General features: G+C 34.8%; 1 protein-coding gene across 4 annotated transcripts in view; it reads left to right on the top strand.

Moving 5' to 3' along the window:
* The window catches only part of LOC134527776 (serine/threonine-protein kinase PAK mbt), a 144,608-nt gene that overhangs the window by 21,054 nt on the left and 96,666 nt on the right, over positions 1–26,888 (top strand). For 2 of the 4 annotated variants that reach the window (XM_063360712.1, XM_063360713.1), the window contains 2 exons: positions 21,099–21,245; positions 21,915–22,142. In XM_063360712.1, coding sequence (XP_063216782.1) covers positions 21,099–21,245; positions 21,915–22,142 — 375 coding nt within the window. The remainder of the gene's footprint in view (positions 1–21,098; positions 21,246–21,914; positions 22,143–26,888) is intronic. The other 2 variants (XM_063360714.1, XM_063360715.1) reach the window with 1 other exon arrangement.

Here is a 26,888-nt window from a genome sequence, read left to right as displayed (position 1 = left end):
AAGGTGTGTAAAGCAATTTTCCAAATATTTCCTTTACTAAATCAGCTGCAACTGTACTTCTTTGTTTTTTCCACAGGGCTTGACAGCGAGCAAATGTAGATCTGGCCACTTTTTTGAACGCTGGATCATTTTCTGCATTTTGGCTATCCTAAACAATTAATAAAAATGTTTAAAGGAAAATTACTAAATTATAAACTTCTAAAACTGTTTACATAGACTAGCAATTTAAATTTTTAATACTCATTCAAATCATACCTTTACAGTGACTAAGTTCAAGGTGTGTGCTGCACAACATTGATGGGGAGGTAGAACGTAATGGAACTCGTTTTGACCTTCATCCAAAATACTTGACACGTTGACACATCAACAATCTCTAATTCGTCGTCATTATCTTTATCTTCTTTAACATCTGTCTGCGAGTGTAAACCAAACATACTAGAAATAAATTAAACCACTCCATTAATAAATATGAAGTAATCATTATTTAAAAAATGTAATATTAAATAAATGAATATAATACATACCTAAAAGCCTTTATAAAGTTGGAGCCGTTATCAGTGACACAAGCCAACACTTTATTGTGTATATGGTATTCTCTGAGTGCCTTGAGAATTGTGGCAGCCAAGACGTCATAGGTGTGTCTTCCAACAAGTCTTTCGATTGTTAACATGGCTGATTTACGTTGAAGAGTTTCCTCGTCTATCCAGTGGACTGTTATTCCAAGATATGCTCAGCTAAAATGGCTCCAGCAATCTGTTGTGATTGCTACATTAAAAACCAAAGCTAGTTCCACCATTAGCTTCTTCTTTAGCATTTCGTAACATTCTTTGAGGCGTACAGCCATTGTCTGCCTACATATTACAGACCGACCTGGTGCTAAACATTGCACAAGATTCACAAATGACATCTTTTACAACAGAAAATGGTTGGAGAGTACTGCATACAAAGTTCAAAATCAGCCTGTCCACAGTTGCCTGACTTGCACCAGAGCCTTTTTGTGAAAATGTCAACAAGGCTTGTTTCTTGGAGTTAGGCAAATTTGATGCTTCGTTGGTGGCCTTTCTTTTCTTGGTTACTTCCTGCAAGATCTCTATTTCACCTATTTTTGTAGGGTGAACTCTCTAAAATTCACAGTGTAACCAATGTCAAAATTATGATCTCGTGATAAAAAAAAATATAATGTGAATATTATCCATGTAAGGTAAAACAACCCATTTTCAACGTGTTAAGAGCGTTCAGTGTTACTTGCCGTATTTCCGCAATTATAAGCCGAACAATTTTACAGAATTGTTAGCCTAAAAACAAGGGTGCGGGCTACATTGGAAGAAAATTTATTTTGTGTTTACAAATGAAGTTGAAATACTGTTTCTCATTGTTTAAAAACTGCTATCATATCTCGTAACACCAACCGTTTTAAGTGCAGTCGAAAATAAAAATAATATTCTTATAAATCGTCGCAAAGTTCTTTTCTGTGATGCGGTGTATGTGGGTGTGCGCTACATTTTGTATATAAATGACCTTGCTCTGCCAGATGGTTGTGCTAGCGTGGTGCCAGAGATAACCTAGATAAACGTCTCAAGAATAAAATGATACCACGTGCGTGTACATATGGCCTCCCGTTGACCACAAATAAAAGAAAATTAGAGACGAAGGTGAAGGTGAAAAAATGTATTTCCCCCTTAAGGGGCCTCCCTAGTAAAAATTTTTAGCGTGGTGGGCCACTGGCCACGTGCTACGGCCAGTGGTTGGGCGGGGCGATATACCTGAGCCTGTCGCCTGCGCCGGGGTGGAGGGGGGAGAGGGCGTTTCAGCGAGGGGGGCGGAAAAATGGGAGGGTTGTCATTGTGTGGAGTCCATTTACTACTTGTACCTGCGTTATCTGCGAACAAGATCGTGGCAAGAAAGGTGACTCTTTTTCCCTTTCGCTACATTCAACCAAAAGGATAATGTTCTCGCATTGCCTTGCTTGCTTCCTGACAGTGTTTATTAAATTGAAACATTAAATTAGTGTTGCGATCCAGTCCATATCCATGAAATGCAAACAATCGTCAATTCTGTTTAAAACATGTATTTTTATTTTTTAATTAACGTTCTACATAATTAAGAGATTTACATACATTACAAAAAATGCTGTCACCAACAATCGATGTGTTAGATTGTGTTTTCAGGGGGGGAAAAATGCAAAAATTATATCATTAAAAAAATTTCCAACATTATACTTTCGAACTGACATTTGTGTGATGAATGGTTTTGCACGAACAGTTATGCTTTCATTCATAAAAGTATTCCGCACCGCGACGAGAAATCACGTCCTACAAATAATTGAGTAATAAAACTGGGAATAAAATGATGAAAATAATATTAATTATTTTTACTCTTAGACACAAATCAACTTTTTAAATCTAAATAACGACAAATAAATTTTTAACTTACTTCCTGAATAAAAAGTGCATGTCAAACTTACTTTTAAATTCTGTAAAGAAAAAAAATGTCAGGAACAAACAAGTGTTCCCACCAACGACACATCGTCAACTTTGTATTCTAGGGTTCACGTCGTATTTAGTTACACTAAATATTACTGCATATTATTATTTTCTGGCTCTTATTACATGTTTAGCATTTTATTTTATTTTTGCATATTTTTTTAATGACTTTAACGTTGCATAATATGATGAATAAGTATACACGAATGAACTGGAATCCCGTTTCGAGTTACATACAGACTGTTCACTACGAGCAGTGTACATTTCTTAGCTGTTGCAACAGCGGCCTACAGGTGGATTCAGACTGCAGGCTTCGTCAGTCACGCTGAATCCACCTGAGTTCAGATTTTATCGAAGACAAGTGCGGGTGGTATGGAAGAACTAAGTGTGCACTGACTGTTGTGCTCAAGGTGTCAGTGAAATGTATAGCTGGAATCACGGGCGAAAATTTGTAGGATTCCCATGAGGCCCACTGGATAACGTGAAGATTTTTCAAATGCAAGCGGGCCCCCTCAGACGGACTTTTTTATTTCAGGGAGGTTCGGGCCACCCTGAGATTCTCCCCTCCTCCCGGAATCTACGCATGCAGCTGGAATTAATTTTTAGCCAAGTACGTCATTTGGTGCTGTATTTAGGCTGTCAAAGAAGATACGAAATATGGCTGCTTTGATAATTGACGATAACTCCTTTTTATTGTGGAATAGTACCCATCTACAAAGAAATCCCTAAATATACCACCACTACTGTTGGGGATTTTCTATACAAACTATCAAAATAATTTTGGTTTCGTCACTGTCACTAGCTATTATTGTATCATACGAAAACATGTATGTTTTGTGTATTAATTTACGGTATTCATTTCTGTCAAAAAAAAAATATTTTTCGATAATAGAGTGTAAGCAAGGTAGAATACAATGGCTAATTTTAAAATAAAAATGGAATAAAGTATTTTTTGCTTGCAGTAGTTCAAATTTTTGAATTAATTTAGTTGTTTGTTTAAAAAACCCTTCTAAAATCAAAGAAACTACCTACTTCCTAAATAGATAAATAGTGCTTTAAGATCACACGCTTTCATAAATATTTAAACGCCAACATTTAAAATGTAGATTTCACATAATGATAAAATCTTATCTATTTTCATGGTCACGCCTAATGGAAATAATACACAACAATTCGTCATATATGTTTTTTATGCTTTTAATAACTACTCTACACATGAGCAAATTTCAATATACATAAAACTGAGGAACTCTGCATTACATTTTTAATCTGTGTACGACACTAACAGAAATTGAAGCATAAAACAACATTTTAATTTTTTAATTAATAAGTATTTCATCAACGTGAGCTTTGCTTTCATCTCAATGAAGCCACTCTACATAGAGGAAGTGCACATGTATTCAGTCTTAACATTAGACCCTCCGGATCACAGAGTAAACGAATGAATGGAATTCATAACATTACGCAGGGTTTTAAGACATATTTTCCCTTCTACTCAATCGCAACATCTCACTTAGCGCGTAAAATGGTTTCAGTAAACATAACATACAAAATATTCGCCCCATGTACAGTAGAGGAAACTAAAATGTTTGGAACACTGTAAACTAATTGTATTGTCATTTCTGTAGTCGCTCGAAGTGGCAAACTATGAATCTTTGTTCAATAAAACGAAATATTAAAACAAACAAACAATAACATTACGTTCAGACAATTCGTTACGTGAAGTGAATGTAATAAAATACACAAGACAGTTACACACACCATTACCAAAACACAATCCCATAAAAATCATAATATTACATGTCGACTTAAAATTATTATTATTCACCATGATAATTTCTTGCGGGTAGCCAGCAACAAAGGGACACAATTTTTATTCATTTAATTAACTTTGACAAAACTTGTAAAACCTGGCATGAGCAAAGTAAGCTGATTCACAATTTTATTTTGCGTCAAAATATTAAACATCAACTAGTAATGAATTAAGAGTATGCTTCGCTTGGTAGAACACCGAATATAGTCATCTCCAGGTATTAAACTGAATTTTGAAAGAGGGACTCAAGTTTCTGAAGAAGTTGTTAACTTTCCTGATGATCCATCGACAGTTCGTAAACGGTCTCATCGTCGGGATGTCGAGCTTGGGACCTTTTTCCTCACCATAGTCCCGTGGTCTGTTCTACCATTCGCACAGCTATCCCAACCTATACAAATAGCCGAGTGATACTACTCCCGTTGCTTCTATCATGGAGCTCGCCCGCAGTCGTACTTCCCTATCCAGCCTGCGTAATACATGCGTCCTACCTGCTAGCCGCCAAGAACGCGTCCATTTGTGAAAAAGCTTCACCCGCCAACAATACTAACTCATTAATTATAATATGCAAAACATAAAAACATTACATATGCGATAAAACAAAATTTGCTGCTGTCATAAGCCGAAGAAAAAGAATCAATTTGAAATATAACATAGACAGATAAATCTAAAATGGAGTTATTGATAGTAATGTTTTAATAAACAGAATAATATATGTCGTATTACACTAAATACGTGTTCTTACTGACAACCGAATTTAAAAATAAATTAAATTACTTTTTTTTTTCTTTTTAAACCATAACCGCATAGAAGAAACAATACTTTTGATACAATTTTTTGCATAACTATACGACAGGACTAAAAGTAAATTGTACGTAATAAGTATTTGCTTAGGCCTATAGGAATTAATGCTGCAGAATATACGAATAGATTCAAATGCATAGAATTTAATATATTGTCAAATTTATTTGGAAATATGCATGTAACAAAAGATTGAATTTGAAATGAATTATCTGTTTTTAACTACAAATATAATTTTATCATATCTCACTTTCATTCAAACTTAAGAGTGTCATTTTCAACAACAAAATAGCCACAACTACACTTAAAAATATTTTAACTTGATACTTATATTGTATAACTTTTGATGAAATTAAATGTTAAGAGGTTCATTTAAGTTTGTAAGGAAACATAAATACAACGTTCAAAATAAATAACAAAAATTTTGTGTAGTTAGGAGCTCCGCGTCATGCAAATAAAGGAAAGTTAAACTTTTCAGTATACTGCTGCAATAATTATAGAGGAAAATGTTATTTATTCTTTACTTTTAATTCCCGTTTGGAGAAAATAAATCGAAAAGTGCTATACCGAAAGTATAAAGTTGAAGTTCAATATCGCTTGTCAAGTAAGTTCAAGAACAAAATTAAAAAAAAGAAAATTTGTTTTCTTGAATCTACTTTTTTCAGAAAAGTATACATACATACAATATTATTATATTATAAAAATAAAATTTTTTAGTCCGTAAGTATAAATTACTGAAATATTTTTTAGTTAATGAATTTTTTCATGCGAAGAAATATTTATTTGTTAAAATCACGAGAACATAATTTTTATATTTATGTATTCCAAAAGCTTATGTTAAAGATCGACTATATGCTATTCAATTTGCCCAAAAATTTTACTGAAATAGGAGAGCATTACAAAAACACAATTTAACTAATGTAGGTATTATAACAATAAGTTATGTTCATAAACTATATTAATGGGAAACAAATATTTATCATTTAATGATATGTAACTATTTTCCTTTGAGGTAAAAATTGAGGTATATTTAATGTAATAAGTAAATCCTCTCATAAAATTTACTGAAACTAATATTCTTCATTGTCCGTCATATTATGATTCCAAACATTTTAAATCAACTGAAACATGAAATAAAATAGTAAGGTTAACCATGAGGTGTGGAAGAAATTAGAGATTACTTTGTAAAATGTTTTAAAAATTTCTCATGAAATATTGTGATTATTATGTTCGTACATAATGTAAAAAAAAAAAATTCATTACATGAAATTCAACACATACAATGTATTGCAAGTTATTAAACATATATTTTAAAAACACATGTGCGTATCTAAGTCGAATTGTTATGTAATACATGATGAACATTACCGATACAACTTCCCTTACAAATAACTTTCACCCAAAGATAAGGCTGCGGACAAATTAGGTATACACACTGGTCGCACGAGGAGCTGAAATAAGTAATATAAGAAAGCCGGCCGGAGTAATTCTTTTCAAGCCAAAGCTAAAAGTAATGGATGTTGTTTGTCTAAAGCAGGCAGTGAAATGACATACAAGTTTACAGAATAGCCATATAAGTTCTTTGACGCTTCTTATCCCGTCAGTGGACTGTACGCGAAGAACCAACTGCATCATGGCCCGCCGCCAGTTTTATACTTACGTATGAATACACTTGTAAACGTTGGTTTGTATATTGTGTGTTGTGTATGTTGCCGACATCGATAGGTATTCTTTGGCAGCTCGATGTGGATTCATTCGAACACGTTTGCGCTAAACACGACATATTTTTACATAAGAGTGACATCGCGCACTGAAAAAAGTTGCAGGTCTGTAACGCAACAGTGATACAAATATTACATAGTTCGAACATTTTCTGGAGCACGACATTCACTTTGGGTAATGCTAAGCTACTTGATAGGTACCCTTTACCCGCTTTAAAAGTGATAACTTAAAAAAAAGTGTACATGAAAGCAGACTCAGCCATATGTTTATTGCTGTTGTATTTGTCATAAACCTACCCTACGTTCAATACGGCCTGTAAGTAGAACCATGTTTTTTTTACTTGTGTGCAAGCTGTGGTTGTAAAGCGAATTTATATTCTTAGTTAACTAACATCTATCATAACATATTTGGAATAAGGCTACCTTAATTTTTTTTCTAGATTGCTATATTGTTATATATATATATATATATATATATATATATATATATATATATATATATATATATATATATATATATATATATATATATATATATATATATATATATATATATATATATATAAGTATTACTTAAACGGAAATATCTGGTAATAAAAATAAATGAAAAAAAGCATGAAAGGTTAAGGATTATTTTTTTTCAACAACAAATAATTTATGGTTTAACGGCTTTGTGTACTATATAAAAACAGAACAAACTTTCAAAATTTCAAAATTTCTTTGATTATCCGTTATAGTTATGTTTGGTTTTAACTCATAAATATTTAAGTTGATTGCCAACGTCACGAATGTACAATAATTTATTTCACACCGCTCCGGGTTGCACGTAAAGTAACAGGCGTGCAATTTGATCAGAAACGCGTTCTACTTATTCAGGCCCTTTAATTGGGCGTGACGAACCATGTGCCAAATATGTAACAATTATAAGTAGGTGAAGTATAAAAAAATAAAGAACTTGAATGCAAAATAATGCATCTAACAAAAATAATTTGCAAGGTTCTTTCGTGGATGTTATAATGTGTGGGCAATATTTACTTAATTTTGGTTTTTGGATAAATTAATTGTGGTTTAAAATTTTTTTGTATAATTGCTGTAACAATTTTATTTCCTGCCCTTATTAATTAATTGAGCTGTAGAAATAAGTTTATCTGAAAATTTACGTCATCTTTATTAAACATTGCCACTAATTATACTTTTTAACTTCAAAATGGTTTTTGAATTTTGTAATTAATAACGTACCATCCATAACTACATATGTGAGCGATCGGTCACTGACCTCATCTTCAATCCTCCTCGTGATTCCTGCGCCAGGAGGAACATTTACATAATTCTGACTAGCTTATTTAATATAGAACTTCCCTAGTTTTTATTTTTTATTTATCATTCCATGAACATTTTTAAAACAGTGCAGACAATCAGATATCTATCTAACCAAAAAGCATAGCAAAATTACATTTAGTTTTCAAAATACGATTTTTCTTTTAATTTAAGATACATTTTATATAAAACCTACATTTTTAAGTATCAAAACTTTTGTAAATAGTTAACCATTTGGTTAATACCAGTATAAAATTTTTCCCCGGCGTTGTAAGATGTGTAAAATCATTTTGGAAAACTAAAATAATTTTAAAAAATATTGGGTAGTATAATAATTGTTTCTTGAATTTTTATTAAAAACTAGCTAAACCCGGCCACGCTTTGCTGTGGCACAGTTTAATATTAATTCATTGTTTAATTTAATATTTTACTGTGCATGGCTGTGGAATGTAATAGAAGAAATAAAAATGTGTTTAGCTTAAATATTTTTATTGTAAAGCTAATGGAAGGACTACATTCCTTGTTTTCCCATTTTTTGCATAAACATATAGATCAGATGGTTTACCGACTCTGGAGCACCCGACATATAACTGTCCATGAGAGAAGCATTCATTTTCTAAATTCAAACCGCACACTTGCAAAGATTGTCCTTGTGCTTTATTGATGGTCATAGCGAACGCAAGGCGTATTGGAAATTGAAGTCGTTTGAACTCGAACGCCATATCTGTCGGAATAAGTGGCATTCGTGGAAGTAATACGTCTTCACCTTTATGAAGTCCAATCAAAATTGTTGCTTCAATAAGATTATCCATTAATTTTTTAACTACTAATCGTGTACCATTACATAATTTAGGCTGACAGATATTTCGAAGCAATATAATTGGCACACCAATTTTCAAATTCAAAATATGTGGTGGTAATCCTGGAACATCGAGTGAATTGAGAAATTCCGTTGGAAAGTTCACTACTTCATTTTGGTGCACTACTGAATCAATAGATTTGTATGTCATTGTTTCACCTTCGATTCTGTTTATAATACTATTGTTCATATCGTGTACGTCAACATTTTTAGCCGCTAGAATGGCTCTTTCGCTCAACCATGCATGATTTTTGAATTTTGTTTCGATGTTTTGGAATACCTTGTCTACTAATTCCTCTTTTGAATCTACGATGTTGCATAAATCAGATGATAAGCTGATTTTTCCTGTTTCTGGATTTGTAGGTACAGTGCCGTTACCAACTTCAATTAATTGTCTTGAAAATATGACTGCTGTTGGATCGTTCTGAAGTTTAACTGGCATATTCGTGGTTAAATGCATTTTTTTTACTGTGCTCCAAAAATTTGAATATTTTTTAATTTAAACGTATTTTTATCAATAGAGTCGAAAGAATATACTTTCAAATTAAATAAAGTTTTTTATTCTTTCTTGAAATATATATATATATATATATATATATACATATTTGTGTAAATTATAGTCGTCAAGGCACAATGGTCGAGTAGCCTGATGTGCTTGAACTTCGACAATATGGTACAGCATCGTCGAGCGTGGTCACAACTAAGTTGGGTGACCATGATATTTAGTTATAGAAACTTTTTTTTCCGACTTTTCCGGTGGATTTTCCCAAACTTTTATTTCATATAAACACTCTTCTGTTAAGATGCAATGTTCTGTAAAAATTTCAATCCAAACCATCGTATACTTTCCGAGTTTTGCGGCCAAATACATACGGAAGCTAAATTTTTATATATATAGATAAAAGGAAAAACAATGAAGTGTATTTTCATGTTAAAAATTAAATATAAATGTTGTCGAATTAGCTAGCGAGACTGTAAAGCCACCAATAAATAGTTTGTAGGACAACTTTCAATGTGTTGATTGATTAGTTTCAATACTTTATTTCGTAATACATGATCTAGTATGGTAAGCTTTAGGATATTTGTAGTTTAAACAAAAGCAATGTTTTAGAGATACACGAATATAGTCACAGAGTAAGTCGAGCACATGGTACTGTGGCGAGGCAAACTAAAAGCAATTCTGAGAATTTCTTTCGGTCACGGGATTATCTTTTATCGGTGCCGGTTGTGGGTTGTCTCCCTCTCACGCACGCACGCACACACAGGTAGCCTGACTCCCCTCCGGGAACGGGTTCCTCCACCACGCTACCTGAGCTGGCCTGCGAGCTGGCTTCGCCGAGCGGCAGCACGAGACGGTGGAAAACTTTCAGGATTTGCGGAAATTGTGGAAAAGATATCTCGGAATTCAAAGAGATGACTATATGTTTTAAATACATGAATTTCTTCAGAAAAAAATTATCTTTTTTTCTAGACTTGTACTTTTTTTCTGTCATTCTCCTAAGCAGTATAAAATGGCCCCAAAGTTGGACAAGTTGGTGATTTTTTATTTCATATTTTGATAGAAAAAAACAAAAATGTAAAAGTATACAGACAATTCGTGTATTATCTTCTAGTGGGTGAAAAATTTTCAGATTCGTAGTGTCGATTAATAAAGTCCCATCATTATTTTAAAAACATAGTGTTCCGCTAACTTCTGATGCTACTAGGGAGGCCCCTTAAATGGGCTTAAAAATTGAGTTGCGGATTATAATACAGGGTGACTTACAATCGTGGAAATACAGTAGCTAATGTCAGTAAATGTTGTAAAAAACAGTGTTAATACATATCATTAATAAAATTCATTATCTAGTTAGCTTACCGTGATGTTTTTCCTTAAATTTGAAGCAGTGCTCCATGCTGATCTGTGTAAGTTATTTCCCAAACATAACTTATACTTCACAGACATATTCTCTTTGCTCTGCTTCCCAGATAATTCAAAAAATTTATCAAGGTAAGTAAACGGTAAAATTCTATCTTCATTATTAACGACTTCATCATGATTTGAATTTGTCGCAGTATCACTTCGGTTACCTATACCATTCATGATTGCGATGCGTTTGCGAGTAGTGGACACAACACAAGTAAACAAAGTGAAGACAAGAAGGCAAAGATATCTAGAACCTGACAAGCCACTTCTGTGCTTTGTCATTTTTGATCTTAGATGTTGTGCATACAATCGTAGCACTACAAGCGTAAAATTATAAACTTTACTAATACAAAAATTTATGTTCTTCTTGTTCTTAATTGTATTCATTATACGTTCTGAGAATAAAAGTAACGGCAAGTAAATATAAAGTATCGATTACCTTGATGTATCGATTACAATTAATGTTATGTATTCCGATTACATGTACGAATTACATTTTTTAAATGTAATTCGTTACAAATATAAATTACTTGAAAAGTAATCGTTACAAGTAATCCGACTACTTGTAATTCGTTACTTAACAACACTGTCTGTATCATTGCTCATTGCGAACTCTGAGCTTGGCCATGCTCGACATTCGCAGTCGAAATGACATAAGACGAAGTCATGATTCTTGATTCTGTAATTTTCCAAAATTATTGCTTACTCCATTTGAAGAATAAAAAATATACGTTATTGGATTTCAAACTTGTACTAAAGCAGAAACATAACTGGTGGTTTACCGTTGAAAAATATATTTAAGAACCAAATGGTTACTGGACAATACAAAAACTTTGTGCGCGTGTCTCTTACTGATTGGGTATGACTCGTGAATTTGATTGAAACAAAAGTGTGAAAACAAGATACAAATTACAGAAAAGCAATAACTGTCTCGGAAAGATTAGCAATTACACTGGTGTTTATGCTACAGGTGATTCTTATACTAGTTTGCAATACCATTTCAAGATATGAAGGCAACAAATTGGATTTATAGTAAAGAAGTCAGGGAAGCAATTATTGAAGTATTAAAAGAATTTATAAAGGTATGTAAGTTTATTTGTAATTTAAAATACAAGTTAAACAATATCAAAGTAGTCTAGTTTAATTCTGAAAAATATTGTTCACTTAACAACCTTTGGTCAGATACATGTGATGCAGATCCATCAGGGAACGAGGGAACGTTGCCGGCAGTAGAGTCGTTGACGTTTGTGAATTGCTTGTCGTTGGTTGAGTGCCGAGTACTCTTGAGTACTGTAGCCATAATTAGGAGCTTACTCGATCAGCACTAAACAAAATATTCTGTATGTGGTGCTGCACGTACATTCTTGATGTATTTGTGTGTGACCTTAATTTATTTGATACAAATACTCTGAAGGCATCGCATCTGTCCATCTTTTGTGTGATTGATTGAGTTCGAACTGTTTTCTTTTTTAAAATAGCCAAAGTAGATGCCGTTATCTCTTCAGGGTTAATGGCTACTTCATTTTTGGCAGATGGTTTTTGGGATAAGATTCATTTTCCTTTTGCTTCGAAGCACCTTTATGTTGTAGCTGAAAATAATAAAAATTCATTATTTCAAATGCCAGAAACGCAGAAACAATGGTTGGTTGTAGTGGACAAATATGATACTTTGTGGAATTTCCCTCATTGGGTGCAATCGATGGAAAACATGTTAAATTGCAGGCACCAATAAATAGTGGAAGTAAATATTATAATTACAAGAATTTTTTAGTATTATATTATTGCTCTTGTTTATGCAAATTATAACTTTTTGTATGTAAACATTGGATGCCAAGAACGAATGTCAGATTGAGGGGTATTCAATAACTGTGAATTAAACACACAAATCAATAATAAATCATTGAATATTCTTGAACCAGGTGTGTTGCCTTCGAGAAAGTAAGAAGTTTCTATTTTATTTTATTGGCAATGAAGCATTTGCTCTTTCTGAAAGTATGATGAATGTTTATTTAGGATATCATGAAAAAGGATCTAAAGAAAAAAAAATTAAACTACCATCTTTGCAGAGCACACGGAATGGTGAAAAATGTATTTGGTATATTATCTGCAGTTTTTAGTGTGTTGATGAAACCAATGCTGTTGGAGTCAAGAAACACTACCTCCAAAGTAACAGCAATAACATGCCTTTACAACCTTTTAATAAAAATTACGATTCTTGTAATACATATACACCTCCAGGTAGCTTTGATGAGAATATGAATGGAACTGTTGTTAACTTGGGAAATTTGAGACAAGGTAATGAAAATATGACAAGTATGGAAAAAAGACTACGAAAGTCTACAAGAACAGGGTATCATATTCGTAATGAAGTTGCAAAATATTGTATGCAAGAAGGATCAATAAGCTAACAAGAAAATTATGCTTAAATATAAACTTACTGTTTCTACTTTTTGAAAATCATGTGCATCCTGAACTATAAAAACATAAGAATCCTTATATGTACTGAAACATGTATTTTATACTGTTTACCACAGAAAATATATTAATATGTAAGAAATTTAACAATGTATTTTTAATTATTTTTGGTTTGCAGTAATATAAAGATTATTAAAAATTTGAGGAGACATGATTTTTTTATAAATATATCTAAATGGCCATTTTCTTGAATAAAATGCATTAATATACACTGTTACAAGCAAGCTTATGTTTCTCTAAAATCCTTTTGTCTAAATCACCATTGCAGTTATTCAGTTTTCTGCACTGGCAATAAAATCTGTTTTGTTTTAATTTTTATCCTCTTAACATGTTTAAAAATGTGTTTGTCTGACTTTGAGGCTGTTAACAAATATATTCCATAATAAACACTTATTCTCATTAATATTATTGTTATAAATATGGGTCTGATGTAACACATCCACAAAATTATTTAAATAAAAATAATTCCATTTTTTTTTTCTTTTTTTTTTCTCAACTATTAATCTATTTTTCGATATAGCTCATATAACATTGTGAGTATCAGGCATCATTACATTAAAAGTTAATGTACTTATATGAAACAATATCATTTAAAACAAAATATCTGCTAGTTCTGAAAACTATTTATGCAATTTTCTTTTGTGTACGATGACCCATTGAAACTGATGGATGGTAATGTTATGTTCAGACTATATGATAATGATCAGCCTCATGATTCTACACATGATAATTAAATATAAAATATACTCGACTAAGTTCAGGGGAAGGCAATTGAAAACTCCGTTCTTCTAGGACCTCTGGTCTTGTCCCCAGCCGGTTCAGGATATGCGCCAACTCTTACTATGAAAGAAAGTCTAGAACTACGACCTAGCAGAACTAGTGATAACAGCGACTCAGTTTGGTTCCACACAGGATTGGTTGAAAATTCCTTAAAATGGGTGTGTCTCACCAGTGTAGACAGGAATGGTAGCTGTATAACAGAATGGAAGTCTCGCAGCACAATGGCGGATATTCGCCTGCCGCGGTAGTGTAAATAACTGTAAAACATGACTCCCTATGGTCCGTATGCTAAAACCCGGAATTCCTCGACTTAATACTTGCAAAGCTACATATATTCCCGATAGCCACGTATTTTCTCGTTCTCTGCGCGGGATCCCTACTCCGAGGGACCGTCCCACGCACAGAGGACGTCTTCTCAATCCGAAGCCCAACAATTAAGGGGATTGGTGCAGGACAAAAAACAGTCATTCGTCAGAATTTGTTGGAAATGAGCTTAAGTATTTCATAAATGCTTGTTTATTACTACTGTAAGGCCAGCCAGCACGTATATAAGCTAGCGGGTGAGATTTGGCAAGTTAGTGGCGAGAGAGCTTCTGTGAGGGGAGGTTGTCGAATGTTGCAGCTCTGAGGCCTGCCATCTAGCGGGAATCTTTCGAAGGTCTTCCACAATATCGCCTTTCTCTCTCTCTCTCTCTCTCCAACACGGAAGGAAAGCGAACCGCGATAACCAGCTTTTATCTTCGCTTCCCATCTCGCCCTATCCTTCATTCTCGGATCAGGTAGCCGCCCTTCCCCGTGTAGACTTTCGTTTTACTCCAGATTTTTGTACTCTGGTAGAGTTGACTGTGCTTAATAACATACCGAAAGTTTACCGCTGTAGACCTTGTGCGTTATAACCGAAAATTTGCATTTAAGTCCTAGGTGACAGCAAATTAAAAACATTAAAATGCTACCCATTTATACAGTTTTTAATTTTGACTGTCCGTAAACTTACCAAAATAATCGAGAAACTGTAATTCACCCATTAATGTAAGAAAAAATTAAATTTTTAATATTTAAGATATGATATAAAGAGATTAATTCACGACATATTTTTTAAATCTTTGCCACCCAGATAAAAATACGATTTACACCGATTTGAAGAGCCCAATGCGATAAAATGTCTAAATAAATGTTTATAATTATACTTTTAGCTTTAAGATAGTATATTTATAAAGAGTCTAGCATAATTAGTTGCCTCATTAAAGCTGCCCGAGCGTTGCAGTGTACTGCGGCCGTACTGATCTTTCACGGTCGGCGTGCTTTGAAACACGCTGCGTACTGCGACACTCAATAAACTTGGTCTTATTTAAGGATTACTTAAAATATATTTAATGCATATGATAGGGTGTATTCATGTTACATCTATTGAGATATACATATTCTTTTTTCTTATATGAATGATTTTTGATACAATAAAATTAACAATAGCTAAACAATTTCTGCTTGGAACTTGTAAATAAAAATTCTAGAGGACCTCTAGTTTTATATATGTGTGTTCGTATTTTGTTACAAAAATTTTATTATTAAAAATTATTTTAATACCAAAAATATAATTATTTTTTATTTCTAATACATTATATTATTTTAGATCAGAACTATGCAAAATTTTAATGTGGCCTATATTATAAAAAATATATATTTAATTGTATAAAATTAGTTTACTACATAACAATTGAAAAAAACGATACACCGTAAATTTACTTATTGAGTTTTGTCACTTTTATAACATAATTCGTATGATAATATTATTTTTTCCAGAAAATAAATAAAACATAAGTTGTGTTGTAAAATGTATTGATAGAATTACATATTTAGTATTTTTTTTCTAAGTTAATTTATTGGAGTGCTGCGCCTAGCTGACTTCGTTAAATTGCTAGTGGCAAAGAGCGGTGGTGGATGTTTTTGCAAGAGTTTGACCGTATTTTATGACCCTAGCTGTGAGAGGGTGTTTGTCCCAGAAATCTTAACGGTCAAGGAAAATAGCCTTTCTCTGTAGTCACGCACAGGTCTGCTACTCGCGCAATATCATCAGTTTATCACAACTTTCTGGGAAGTTCTATTGTTGTTATTTATTTATAATTTAGACATTAAAGAGTCGATCATACTAACATTTTTACCTAAGCAAATCGCATCCTGGAAGATTTTGATCTACGTTTGCAGCAAAAATCACTTGTAGTTAGGAAACTTTTATTATTTCAGAGTAAAATTCAGTCTGGAATTACCATACCTTCCTGGCAGTTTAGAACAGGCAATATTAAAGATGTAAACCAGTCTTCAAAAGCATGCCCATCAAACCAACCAGATTTAGTTCTATTGTATCGAGTACCCGAGGGTCCGTTTTCAGTCTAAGTTGTCCAAATCTTCTCCGTCTTATAGTTTACATAAGGCGGTGCTACATCCCCTGCTGCATTTCCACAAACAATTATAGATGTGCACGCTTTAGACAAATTTTGTATCCTCTCAGGCAGGAGCGCAACAATAGGGGGAGGCAAGGGTATTTTGCCCCCCTCTGAAACCTTGAAGTGGGGGCAAACGGGGGCTAAGAAAGTGCTGTGTAATCAATTTTTAGATAATAAAACTGCTTAAATAGCACCATTTTCCACCTTGAAATACAAATTTTCCCGGGGGAGGACCCCTGGACCCCCCGCTTCAATACGGGGGATTGATGATTCTTTATAAAAAGTTATATTGCCCCCTCCTTTGGTAATTTAATTGTTGCACCCCTGCTCTCAGGGTACTTAATTCCCCTCTTCGTGATGATATTTCTGGTTCCAGAATTGTCTACAAGATTTGTTTCGTCGTAATTCCAAATATTCACTTTTGGAATTCCTATCAGCTCCTTTTACAAATTATCAAAAAACTTATTCACAACCTTTTCTTCTGTTGTTGCTCTAGCGTAAGAAATTTATTTGCTGTTCTCTGAGTTAATATTGCTTTGTGCCGTCGCATGAACCCTTCCGCCCAATCATTTCCTGGTAAATTGTTTTAAAATCGTAGCTCCTTTCTTCCACAGCGGTCCAGGTAGGACTTGACAACACATCGAAGGTCAAACATATCCACAGGAAATCCATAGTTAGACACGGCTACAATGTGACTTACAAATTGCAACTACTCTTCATTTGTGAAAACAGGAGCTCGGTCGACAGCTTTAAAATGCTTTTCCTGGTTTTTTAGGTGCAAAGTGTTTTTTGGAATACCATATTTTGTTAAAGCTTTGCGAATCGACAATGTTTTGTTCCGTACAGCTTGCAAGGCTTCATTCAAGTTTTCCTCTGTGTAATTTTTATATGGCCGTGTACCAAGAGCACGTTCGGGATTTATTGGCATGGTTGGTCGCTTTATTCTGAAAAATATGAAGAAAAAATGCAGTAAAACATATTACGCCAACTTTGGGGCAACTTTGGGACAGTCCCAAAGTTACCCCACCAAGTGATGAAAATTTACTATTTTGAGGTTATAAAATAAAATGCAAGTATCAAAAACATTAGCATCACATTAAATGGATGTCAAGGCTTGTACTTCTTCAAATACATACCTGTCTTTCGTGAAGTATTTGCCGTTTTTAAAGTGCGTACGAAAGTTTACACAAAAACAAAAATATTAACAACATGTGGTTGAAAACATATCCACTGCCTCTATCCCACCAGTGCAACTACAGCTTCAAATAAATGCCATGAGATAGTAGCACATACCAGCGAATATAGAAGCGGTGATTGCTTACCACTTCTAAATACATTGCCTTGACAGGAAATCCTAAAGCCAGAACTTACTCACTGTCCCAAATTTACACCCCTAGTCCCAAAGTTACCCCGGTTTACGGTACTGATTTTCGAGTTGTGTTGAGGTTTCACATGCCACTTCGTGTACACCTGCTCTGGTAACAATGACTCATCACAACCGGTGCCGTCTGTACGAGCGTCTTCACAAGTTATCCTGAAATATGTTCTTAAATATTAATTCAAGTGAATTCTTAAAATCCTACACAACTTATTTTAAGTGTCGTAAATGAATCGTTATATTTTGTAAATCCATAATAATATAGGAGCCAGCATGGCGCGAAGCGATGGACGCGATACGAATAATATTTTTTTTTACCAACCACTACATCAGTAAATATTTGTGGTTTCCATTCGCTATGAATTAAAACATGTAACATTTGTACTGCTTCTTCAATTCGGCTACAGTTAAATGGGAGGATCTGAATCACTGAAAACTCCTCAACAAAATCAACGATGAATCACAGGCATTACAACAAACAGTTGTCACAAGTCAAGTAGCCAATGAGCAGGTGACATTTTTCGAGTCCGTAGAGCATTGTTGAGACTATCGTACAGGTCATTGGCAACGCGCCCTTACGCGCATGGTTAATACCCGCATGAGTAGAGTGTAAAGGCGTAAGCATGAGACACATCTAGGTCCTCATCTAACCACGCACACTTAGATTTAACTCAGGATAGGGTGAAAAATGTTTACTAATTTTGCAGTCCTAACAGTCACCAACGAAACGCCAGCAAAATAAATAAATAAGGCCACGAATATTGTTCGTGAATGAAGACAAAGCTGATACTTTGGAAACGTTACCAGCAGATATTAAATAATGTTTAACTATTATTTACGTAGCTTACTTCTTAAAACTGCATTCATGTAAACTGATTTTGTGTGAGACTATGTTGAGTGTTTTCTGCTACACTTATTTTTCTGAAAAAAAGTCTATTGTGGCTTAATAAACTTTTTAACATTGATGCCTGTCATAAAAAAAATTCAAACGTAATTATACGGATACATGTTGAGTATAGTTTATGAATGGTTCACGCATGCTGAAAAAAAAAAAAAGCATGTTTACAATTTCACACATCTTATTGTTGTCGCATCGCGTCCATCGCGTTGTACATACGCAACTCTGAAAAATAAATGTATGTTAAAAAAGCTATAATAAAATAATCTCTTATCTTTCTTTATTCTTTTTTCTAAGCGCTCTAATGGCTTTCGATAGTTTTGTTCTTTTGTGTACTCTGCTTGGTGGAGGTTTCTTCGGCATTTTATTCCTGAATAAATCTCACGCTTACAACAAAAAACATCTCGCTAAATCACTGTGCTAAATAATAACAGGGAATAACCATTCAATTATACGCCGAGATAGACCAAACACGTTCTCTTATCTACTGAAAATGAATACGTTGACCTTCATATCAGTTTCGCGCGAAATCCCGTCTCCCCTTCGTAAACAGCAGACAGCTGTGGCTGGGTGGGAACGAGAGAAAACACTGGCTGCAAACAGTTGGGGAAACTGTCGCAAGGTGTCACTATTGTCCAGCGCGCTCCATAATTTCTCGTATCCGAGCTTGCACGCTGCTCAAATTTCTACAGCTACATTTTTACTTTAGGTCCGACTGCAATAAGCTAAAGACTAAAATAAAGTCAATCATTCAGCCGACAGATATGTTGGCGTTTGAATTACAAATGAAAACGCGAATGTTATTAAATTCGCAAATGAATATCACGCAATTTCGTAGCAGCTCATTTATTAAAATTCAAATTGTAAATACGTTAAATTAATAATGATTACAGATAAAATAATGGTCACAGTCATATCTCCCGTGTCTGAAAATTTATCTGCGAAAGTTTTACCACTGAATTCTTTATAGTTTATTAATAAAGCTTGAATTTAAAAAATTCCCGAAAATCAGCAATAACTTAATTAAAATAAAAAATAAATAAATAAATTTTACACCAGAATGGTTCAAATCTTCTCTAGCAGCTGAATCATCAACAAATATATTGTTTTTTTAAATACGATGCTGGTGCACCAATCCCCTTAAGTAAGTGTTCTTACAAAATCACCGGCCAGCGAGCTGCTAGGCTAGGAAGAATGACTAAGCAACCTCGCTTCCTACTTGGCGAAAGAGTTAATACTCGAAGACCATAGCTAACGAGTGCAGTAAAGCGTAATCAGTAATAAATGTACTAATAAATCTCAAATAAATATTCAGCAAAGAAGAATAAAATCCCAAACATTAATATCAACTGATATGCTATGGAATAAGCCTGGGTCGTCGCACTATGCACAACTCAGTACTTAAATACATGAAAGAAAAATATAATTATACTATTTTAAATGACAAAGTAAACATATGAGACAAAAATGATTATAAACATGTAAACATGTCTAAATATTTACACTATATTTACTTGTTGAACTGGTGAACTCAAAGTATATCATTTTTGCGGTATCTCTCTTTCTTGTGACCACAATTTTTTTTTAATATAAAGGAATGCTATTTCACCTTTTAATTTATTATTGATTAGGATTAGGAAATTCTCTTTATTTTTAGTTTTGTTTGTTTGAATTTTGTACAGTGGTGCTTTGATAGCCTATATATAGGATGACTGCCCTATTGACTAACGACTCCTTGTCAAGTAAGTGATTGTGTGCCCTCAGTTCCGGGAAGTGCTGCAGGTAGTCCTGAGGGGGGGGGGGGGGAGAGAAGGGATTAGGGACAGTGCAGTCGTGCCTAGAACATTATATCCATGCATATACCAGATTTCCTGGCAGGTAATATGGCCTTAACTCATTGCAGATTGACCCATCTTACCCTACTTTAATGGGGACACTATATAAGAGTCTTGAATGGCTTATGTAACTGATTTAGCTGAAAATTAGACTCAATCTTAATTTATTTCAGTATTATCAGTTTGATCCATGAGTATGTACTTTAAAATCATTGAATATTTCTTGAAAATAAAAACAAAGTATTTGTGAAAAGTGTGTAAGATTGCATTGTGCTGTACAGACAACATCTCAGAAGTGCAGACAGAGCTTGGAAAACAGAGGGATAGTCGCAGTGTGCCTATCCTTGCCTGTCCGAGTTGGTGACACATTAAAGCAGTGTTGTGTCCCACACAGGGACAGGGGAAGCCCAGCCCCAGCCAGGGACATGACGTGGTGCGGACGCCAAGCGGCAGCGCGGTGCCTGAGGGGCCGGACCACCGCGGTCCACCGCCATACCACCACAACCACAACCACGTGGCCAATGGCAACTTGATGCTGCAGGTAGTGTGGCTGTGCTTCCAACCTCACTTTCTTAATGTTATTGTCTTGACATTTAATATTATCTGCTTTATAACTCCAACTTTTGTCACTCGCCTCCCAACAAAATGATGTGAGCTCAATTCCTGGCGAGAATTGAACCTAGATTTTTCGTAAGTAGAAAATGTGTCAGACCTGCAGCAAATTGGTGGGTTTTCTCATATTTCCATCTTGCTCCCATCTTTAATGATCGCAGCATTGATGAGACATTGAGGCTTAATTCAACCATTAATTTTTTCTAGGTTTTGTCTACTACAGTTTGCACTCTATACTTGTGTATCAATTATTAGATAAACCAGTCCCTGAGTGGGCAGCCGACTCGGCACGCAGCGATGTCTGTGCTCTCCGGGTGGGGGACTGAGATTGAGCAAGACAGCACGGCGGTAAAACGTTGGACTTACATTGAGAGAAACTGGGTTTGGAATACCAGTACACCTGTCTTTGTTTTGGTTAACATCACCGCAGAAAATGCTGGGAGGGCTCCTTACTATGGGCCATAGTGGATCTATGCCTCAGTTTCCTTGCTTGAACTAGTGACCTCATTGATGACAAGAATGTGTAATTGAAAATCATGTAATAAACTGTAGTTGGCGAGAAATGGGAGCAGACACGGAGATGCTTTGTCTTTGGTAGCAGGGCTCTCACGGGAGCCTCCCGCCGCACAACACGGAGGCCGTGGGCTATCAGCCACACGCTCGGCCGCAGCGTTACCAGCCGTCGCCGGCCAGCTCGGGCTCGAGCCACCGCGGACCCAGCCCCCAGCAGCAGCTGACCCCTGGACAGCAGCAGCAGCCTCCCAGGCCACTGTCTCAGTTCGGGCCCCACCCACACCCCCCGGTTCAACCCGCGCACCTGCCCAAGGTGTGTGCCTAGCGACCACAACTGAGCATCATTATACTTTAATGCAGGGGAAATATTTAAATTCATGGAGCACACATTCAAAACATCAACACATAATTCTCTTGAACTTGCCGAATTTGTATTTTAATTATGTTTCCTGGTGCAAAAATAGAGAGAGAAGGAGCTGCTCCCTCCCTCCTCTCGCTCAAATTTATGGTCTTTGTGTTTATGCTTGACAAGATAAAAGGGTTGCAAGAATGTGCAGCTGGACTCCAGAAGTACAGAATGTAAAACTACTTTGTAATATGGGATGTAACTACTTTGTAAGACGGGCTGTTTACAGTTCAGGAAAATTAATAAAATTAGGGGAGCACGAGTACTCGAAATTTTGAGTCGAGTCTAGTTTTTAGTACTCAACTCGAGTCTAGCTTTGAAGCTCGAAAATTTCGAGTAGTTAAGACTTGTGTCATTGCCACATTTAAAATCACATTAATAGGGTAATACATTCCTGAATGACTGCACTCTCTGTAAAAGTCATTACTTAAAAGAAATGTGGTACAAGTAATATTTACAACTCAATATTTACGTATTGAGATTATTAAACCGGCATTAATTATAAATTTGCGATGGTAAAGTGTTATGTATATTAAATGCTGTGGCCTTTCTCGAAATAAAGTAAATTTTTACAAAGAAATTATATTTTATTCGTTTCACATTACTTACGTATGCTTTTGTTTCCATATAGTTATGAGTTCATGTGCGTTCTGTATAATTATGTAAGTTTTTATAATTACGTAGGTTAACATAAAAAAATAATGCTCTTCTATAGACTTTTTGCTCAAACAATGGTTAGTTTCACACCTATAATAATGTTTATTAATATAATGCTATCAATTTATTTTCCAATACGAACATAATTTGTACCGTTTATAAACAATCGGTACAACACTTTTATAATAACTCGTCACCGTGTAAAACTGCTTGGGTGGCGCAGGTGTGCAGCACAACAAAGCATTAGAATCAAGACAAATGAACAGCGTATGAGAGATAAACACCAATAAAAACGGCATAACTATCATCCCTGATCTACTTTTCCAGTACTATATTCCAATATATATTGCGTGAACTAGATATTTTAGCGACACTGCTTGATACACCTATGTTATGCGCTCTGCCAAAACTGTCGTACAATTAGACGTATATATCGCATGTATACCGTATTATAGTTTTATTCTATAATAATACACGGGGAAGACCAAGATTAGGCGATGGAGTTTAATGTTTAAAAACGTTCTGTAAAATTTATAAAAATATTTTCCTATGTATCTGGTATCCAAAAGGCTTCGGGCCCAGTTAAGCAGTGGTGATGAAGACGATAGGGAAACGGAAAATATTTGTATTTCACAGAAAGATAGCCTTCTCAAGAGCAACAATGGTACTGCAACTACTGAAAAAAAACCAATTTGGATTGTTTATTCAAAAAATAAGAGCGCAGCCAACAATGATGCTACTGCAACCTGTAACTGTTGCGGTCAAATACTAAAAACTAAAACTGCCCAAACAATAAGTTTGATTTGACATTTAGAAACCAAGCACCCAGCAAAACATGCACAGTGGAAAAATGAAAATAAGGATCCAAACTCAAAAACTGCCTCAAAACCAGCTTGTAACTTACCGAGACAAGTATCCATCATTGCGTTTGTCCATTCTACAATTAAATGGCCAAAAAACAGTGCAAAAGCTACAGCTCTATGTAATCAAGTGGCAAAATGGAAAGTGAAGGGTAACCATTAGAGATACGTTAAAAGAGCATTTACAAACACCTTTCATAGCATTTATTTTGTGGTCTGTAGCATTTTGTAGCATTTATAAAATTAGAAAAATAGCATTTTGTAGCATTTATAAAATTAGGAAAATAGCATTTTGTAACACATATACATTGAGAAAATTTGCATTTTGCAGCATCTATAAAATTAAGATATATAAACATGTTATAGGGCCTATTATTATTATTAATCCTACTGGTTGAACTTTAACATAGCAAAAGTCTCCAAGTTATTTTCTGTCAGTTTCCTCCTCCTGTCGGTAAGCACAAGATTGTAGCTACTGAAAAACCTTTCAGCATTTTCATTTATTTCAAACAAACTGGTTTTCTGCTTGCTGGACTGAGGGTCACTTTCATATATTTTTTTTTTCTTTTTTTTCTTTTATGCCCACCTGACTGACAGTGCTTATCCAAGTTATCTTTCTTCTCCCATTTCAACCTTATATTACATATCCCACAAATTAAAATTCCCAATTCACTTACATAAAATTTTTCTTCTTTGTAGTTGCTCGCACGGTCTTTAATAGTTATTTTGAGTCGCCCCATATCTAGAGAAAATTATACGTACTTCCGCCGACGCACAAAAAAAATGCAACAAAATGAACACAATGCACCGACTGGACAAATGTCACAACATTTGTACATACAAAACTATGGTGACCTGATCAGAAAGCAGCCAAAACAGTGCGTGCGCAGCGAAATTAAAAATAATGCGATAATAAACGCCTCGAAACGGACAGTGTGAGCGCGCCGACCGTAAGTTGAGGCTCGCGCACGTACATGTAGTTCGAACTTCCAACGCCAGATCAACGCGGCAGCACTTCAGATATGCTGCGATCTGTTGTCGATATTGGAACTACATCTACGTACAAAGTCGATTAGTCGAATCACAGCTTTTGTTCGCGGCGTGCGGCGAGTTTGTGACGTGCTGTGTTTATTGTGTTGTAATTTCTTGTTAGTAAACAACCCTCGGAAGCAAAAAATAGCAAAATCGAAAGATGTTTCGTATTGATTACAGCTGATTAGATAATGTTGCAAGCTGAATAGTTTAAAAAATATTAATATTGATATATTGTGTTCGCATTGTTAGCGGGCATGGACAGGATTTTTTTTACTATACATTCGACAGTAAACGCGAATGTGCGACCAAAATTATACGACTGTGTTTGCCGAACCCTGAATAACGTATGTATTTGCCGTTAAAACATTAATGGTATATTTAATTTTTTAAGTCTTGTCCTGAACATAATATTTTGTGCTGAAGTGAATATTCTCAATGGTAGTTATTTGTTGTGTAGGGCCAATCGGCACTTCTTTTAGTGATCTTCCAAGTTTTGTAAATCGTCGCATATATTTCGCAAAAACCCAACAATTTTGCATCTGTTTCGCATTTATCGCAATTGCGATTTTAACGTACCATTAGTAACCATCCTTATTCAATTGTCTGTGAGCCTGAGTTTAAGCAACTGATGAACTTAGCTGTTCCGGAATATGATCTACCTGGACGTAATTATTTTTCAAACATTGCAATCCCTTCACTTTACATGAAAACAGAAAACCAAGTGTGTGAATATATCAAAACAGACATCAACACAGAATATTTGGCATCATTGTGCATGACCTCTGATATCTGGACTTCAAATGCTAAAGAAAGTTTTTTTTCAGTCACTTTGCAATATATAAATCAAAACTTTACTGTGAAAAAATTTCTATGGGCAAATTCTTATTTCCCAGGAAGTCATGATAGTGTACGAATGAAAGAAAAAATTAGTCAATCATGAATGAATATGATTTGAAGAAAACAACAGTGCCAATATTTGTTATTACTGACAGTGCAGGGAATATCTCAAATGCTTTGAAAGGGAACTGGACTCATCTAGCATGCTTTGCACACACTTTGCAATTAGTAATATCAGATGCAAAAAAACTTACAGAAGGCATAGGCAAGCTCTTGACAAAATCTTGTGCTATTGTAGGGCACTATAAGCACAGTTGCCAAGCAAGAGAGACACTTCAAGCCCTTCAGAAACTCAATACATAATGAGAAATGCTTGGAAGTTATCCAAGATGTTTCAACCAGATGGAACAGTGAATTTCTTATGTTAGAAAGACTTCTAATAATGAAAAAGTCTATAAATGCAGAACTAGCCTCAAATCCCTGCTCTGTTTCTACACTTACAGAAGGATAATGGTGCTTGGCAGAGTCGTACGTTGCTCAATTACAGCCACTTCATCAAGCAACAACAGAAGTATGCTTGGATACCAAACCAACTCTCTCTATGGTTCTACCAATAGTTTTTGGACTAAAGCAGATTAACAATAAGTTTATTAGAGAGAAACAAGGATCAACAGGTATTACATTTGCAAGAAATATTCAGAAAGCACTCGCTGGAACAACACGATTTCCTGAAAAATATTTTCAAGAAAATCCAACCCACTTAATGTCGATGCTTCTAGATCCTCGTTTCAAAAACATAATTTTTCCAGAACATGAGAAGATAGTTGCACACAAAAAACTGCAGGATGAAGTAGGAGAATGTGTGAGGTGCACATTAAGGTCAACACACACTGCAGGTAAAATGTTATTTGTATATTTACTTTAAAGTAGTGTATATTAATTTTTTAAAATTTAAGAAACAATTTAAATTGTGTCGCTTTCTTTCCAGATTGTGCTAGTGAATCTTCTGTAACATCAAGCAGTTTATGGGAAGCATTTGATGATGCAGTCCACAAAGGTGAATGTGCCAGATTTCTATCTGGAAGTTAATTTGGCAAGACTGCAAGTGGATTATCATCTTGCAGAAAAACAATTTCAAGAAATATAGACCCATGGAAGTGGTGGAAAGAAAATATAATACGATTTCCTGCTTCAGAAAAGTTGTTCGGAAATACTTACCTATTCCAGCAACTAGTGCAGCAAGCGAACGTGATTATTCTCAAGC

This window comes from Bacillus rossius, chromosome 1 (genome assembly GCF_032445375.1).
Source record: "Bacillus rossius redtenbacheri isolate Brsri chromosome 1, Brsri_v3, whole genome shotgun sequence".
In the NCBI taxonomy this organism is placed as follows: Eukaryota; Metazoa; Arthropoda; class Insecta; order Phasmatodea; family Bacillidae; genus Bacillus; species Bacillus rossius.
This window is presented reverse-complemented; position numbering and strand designations above follow the sequence as displayed.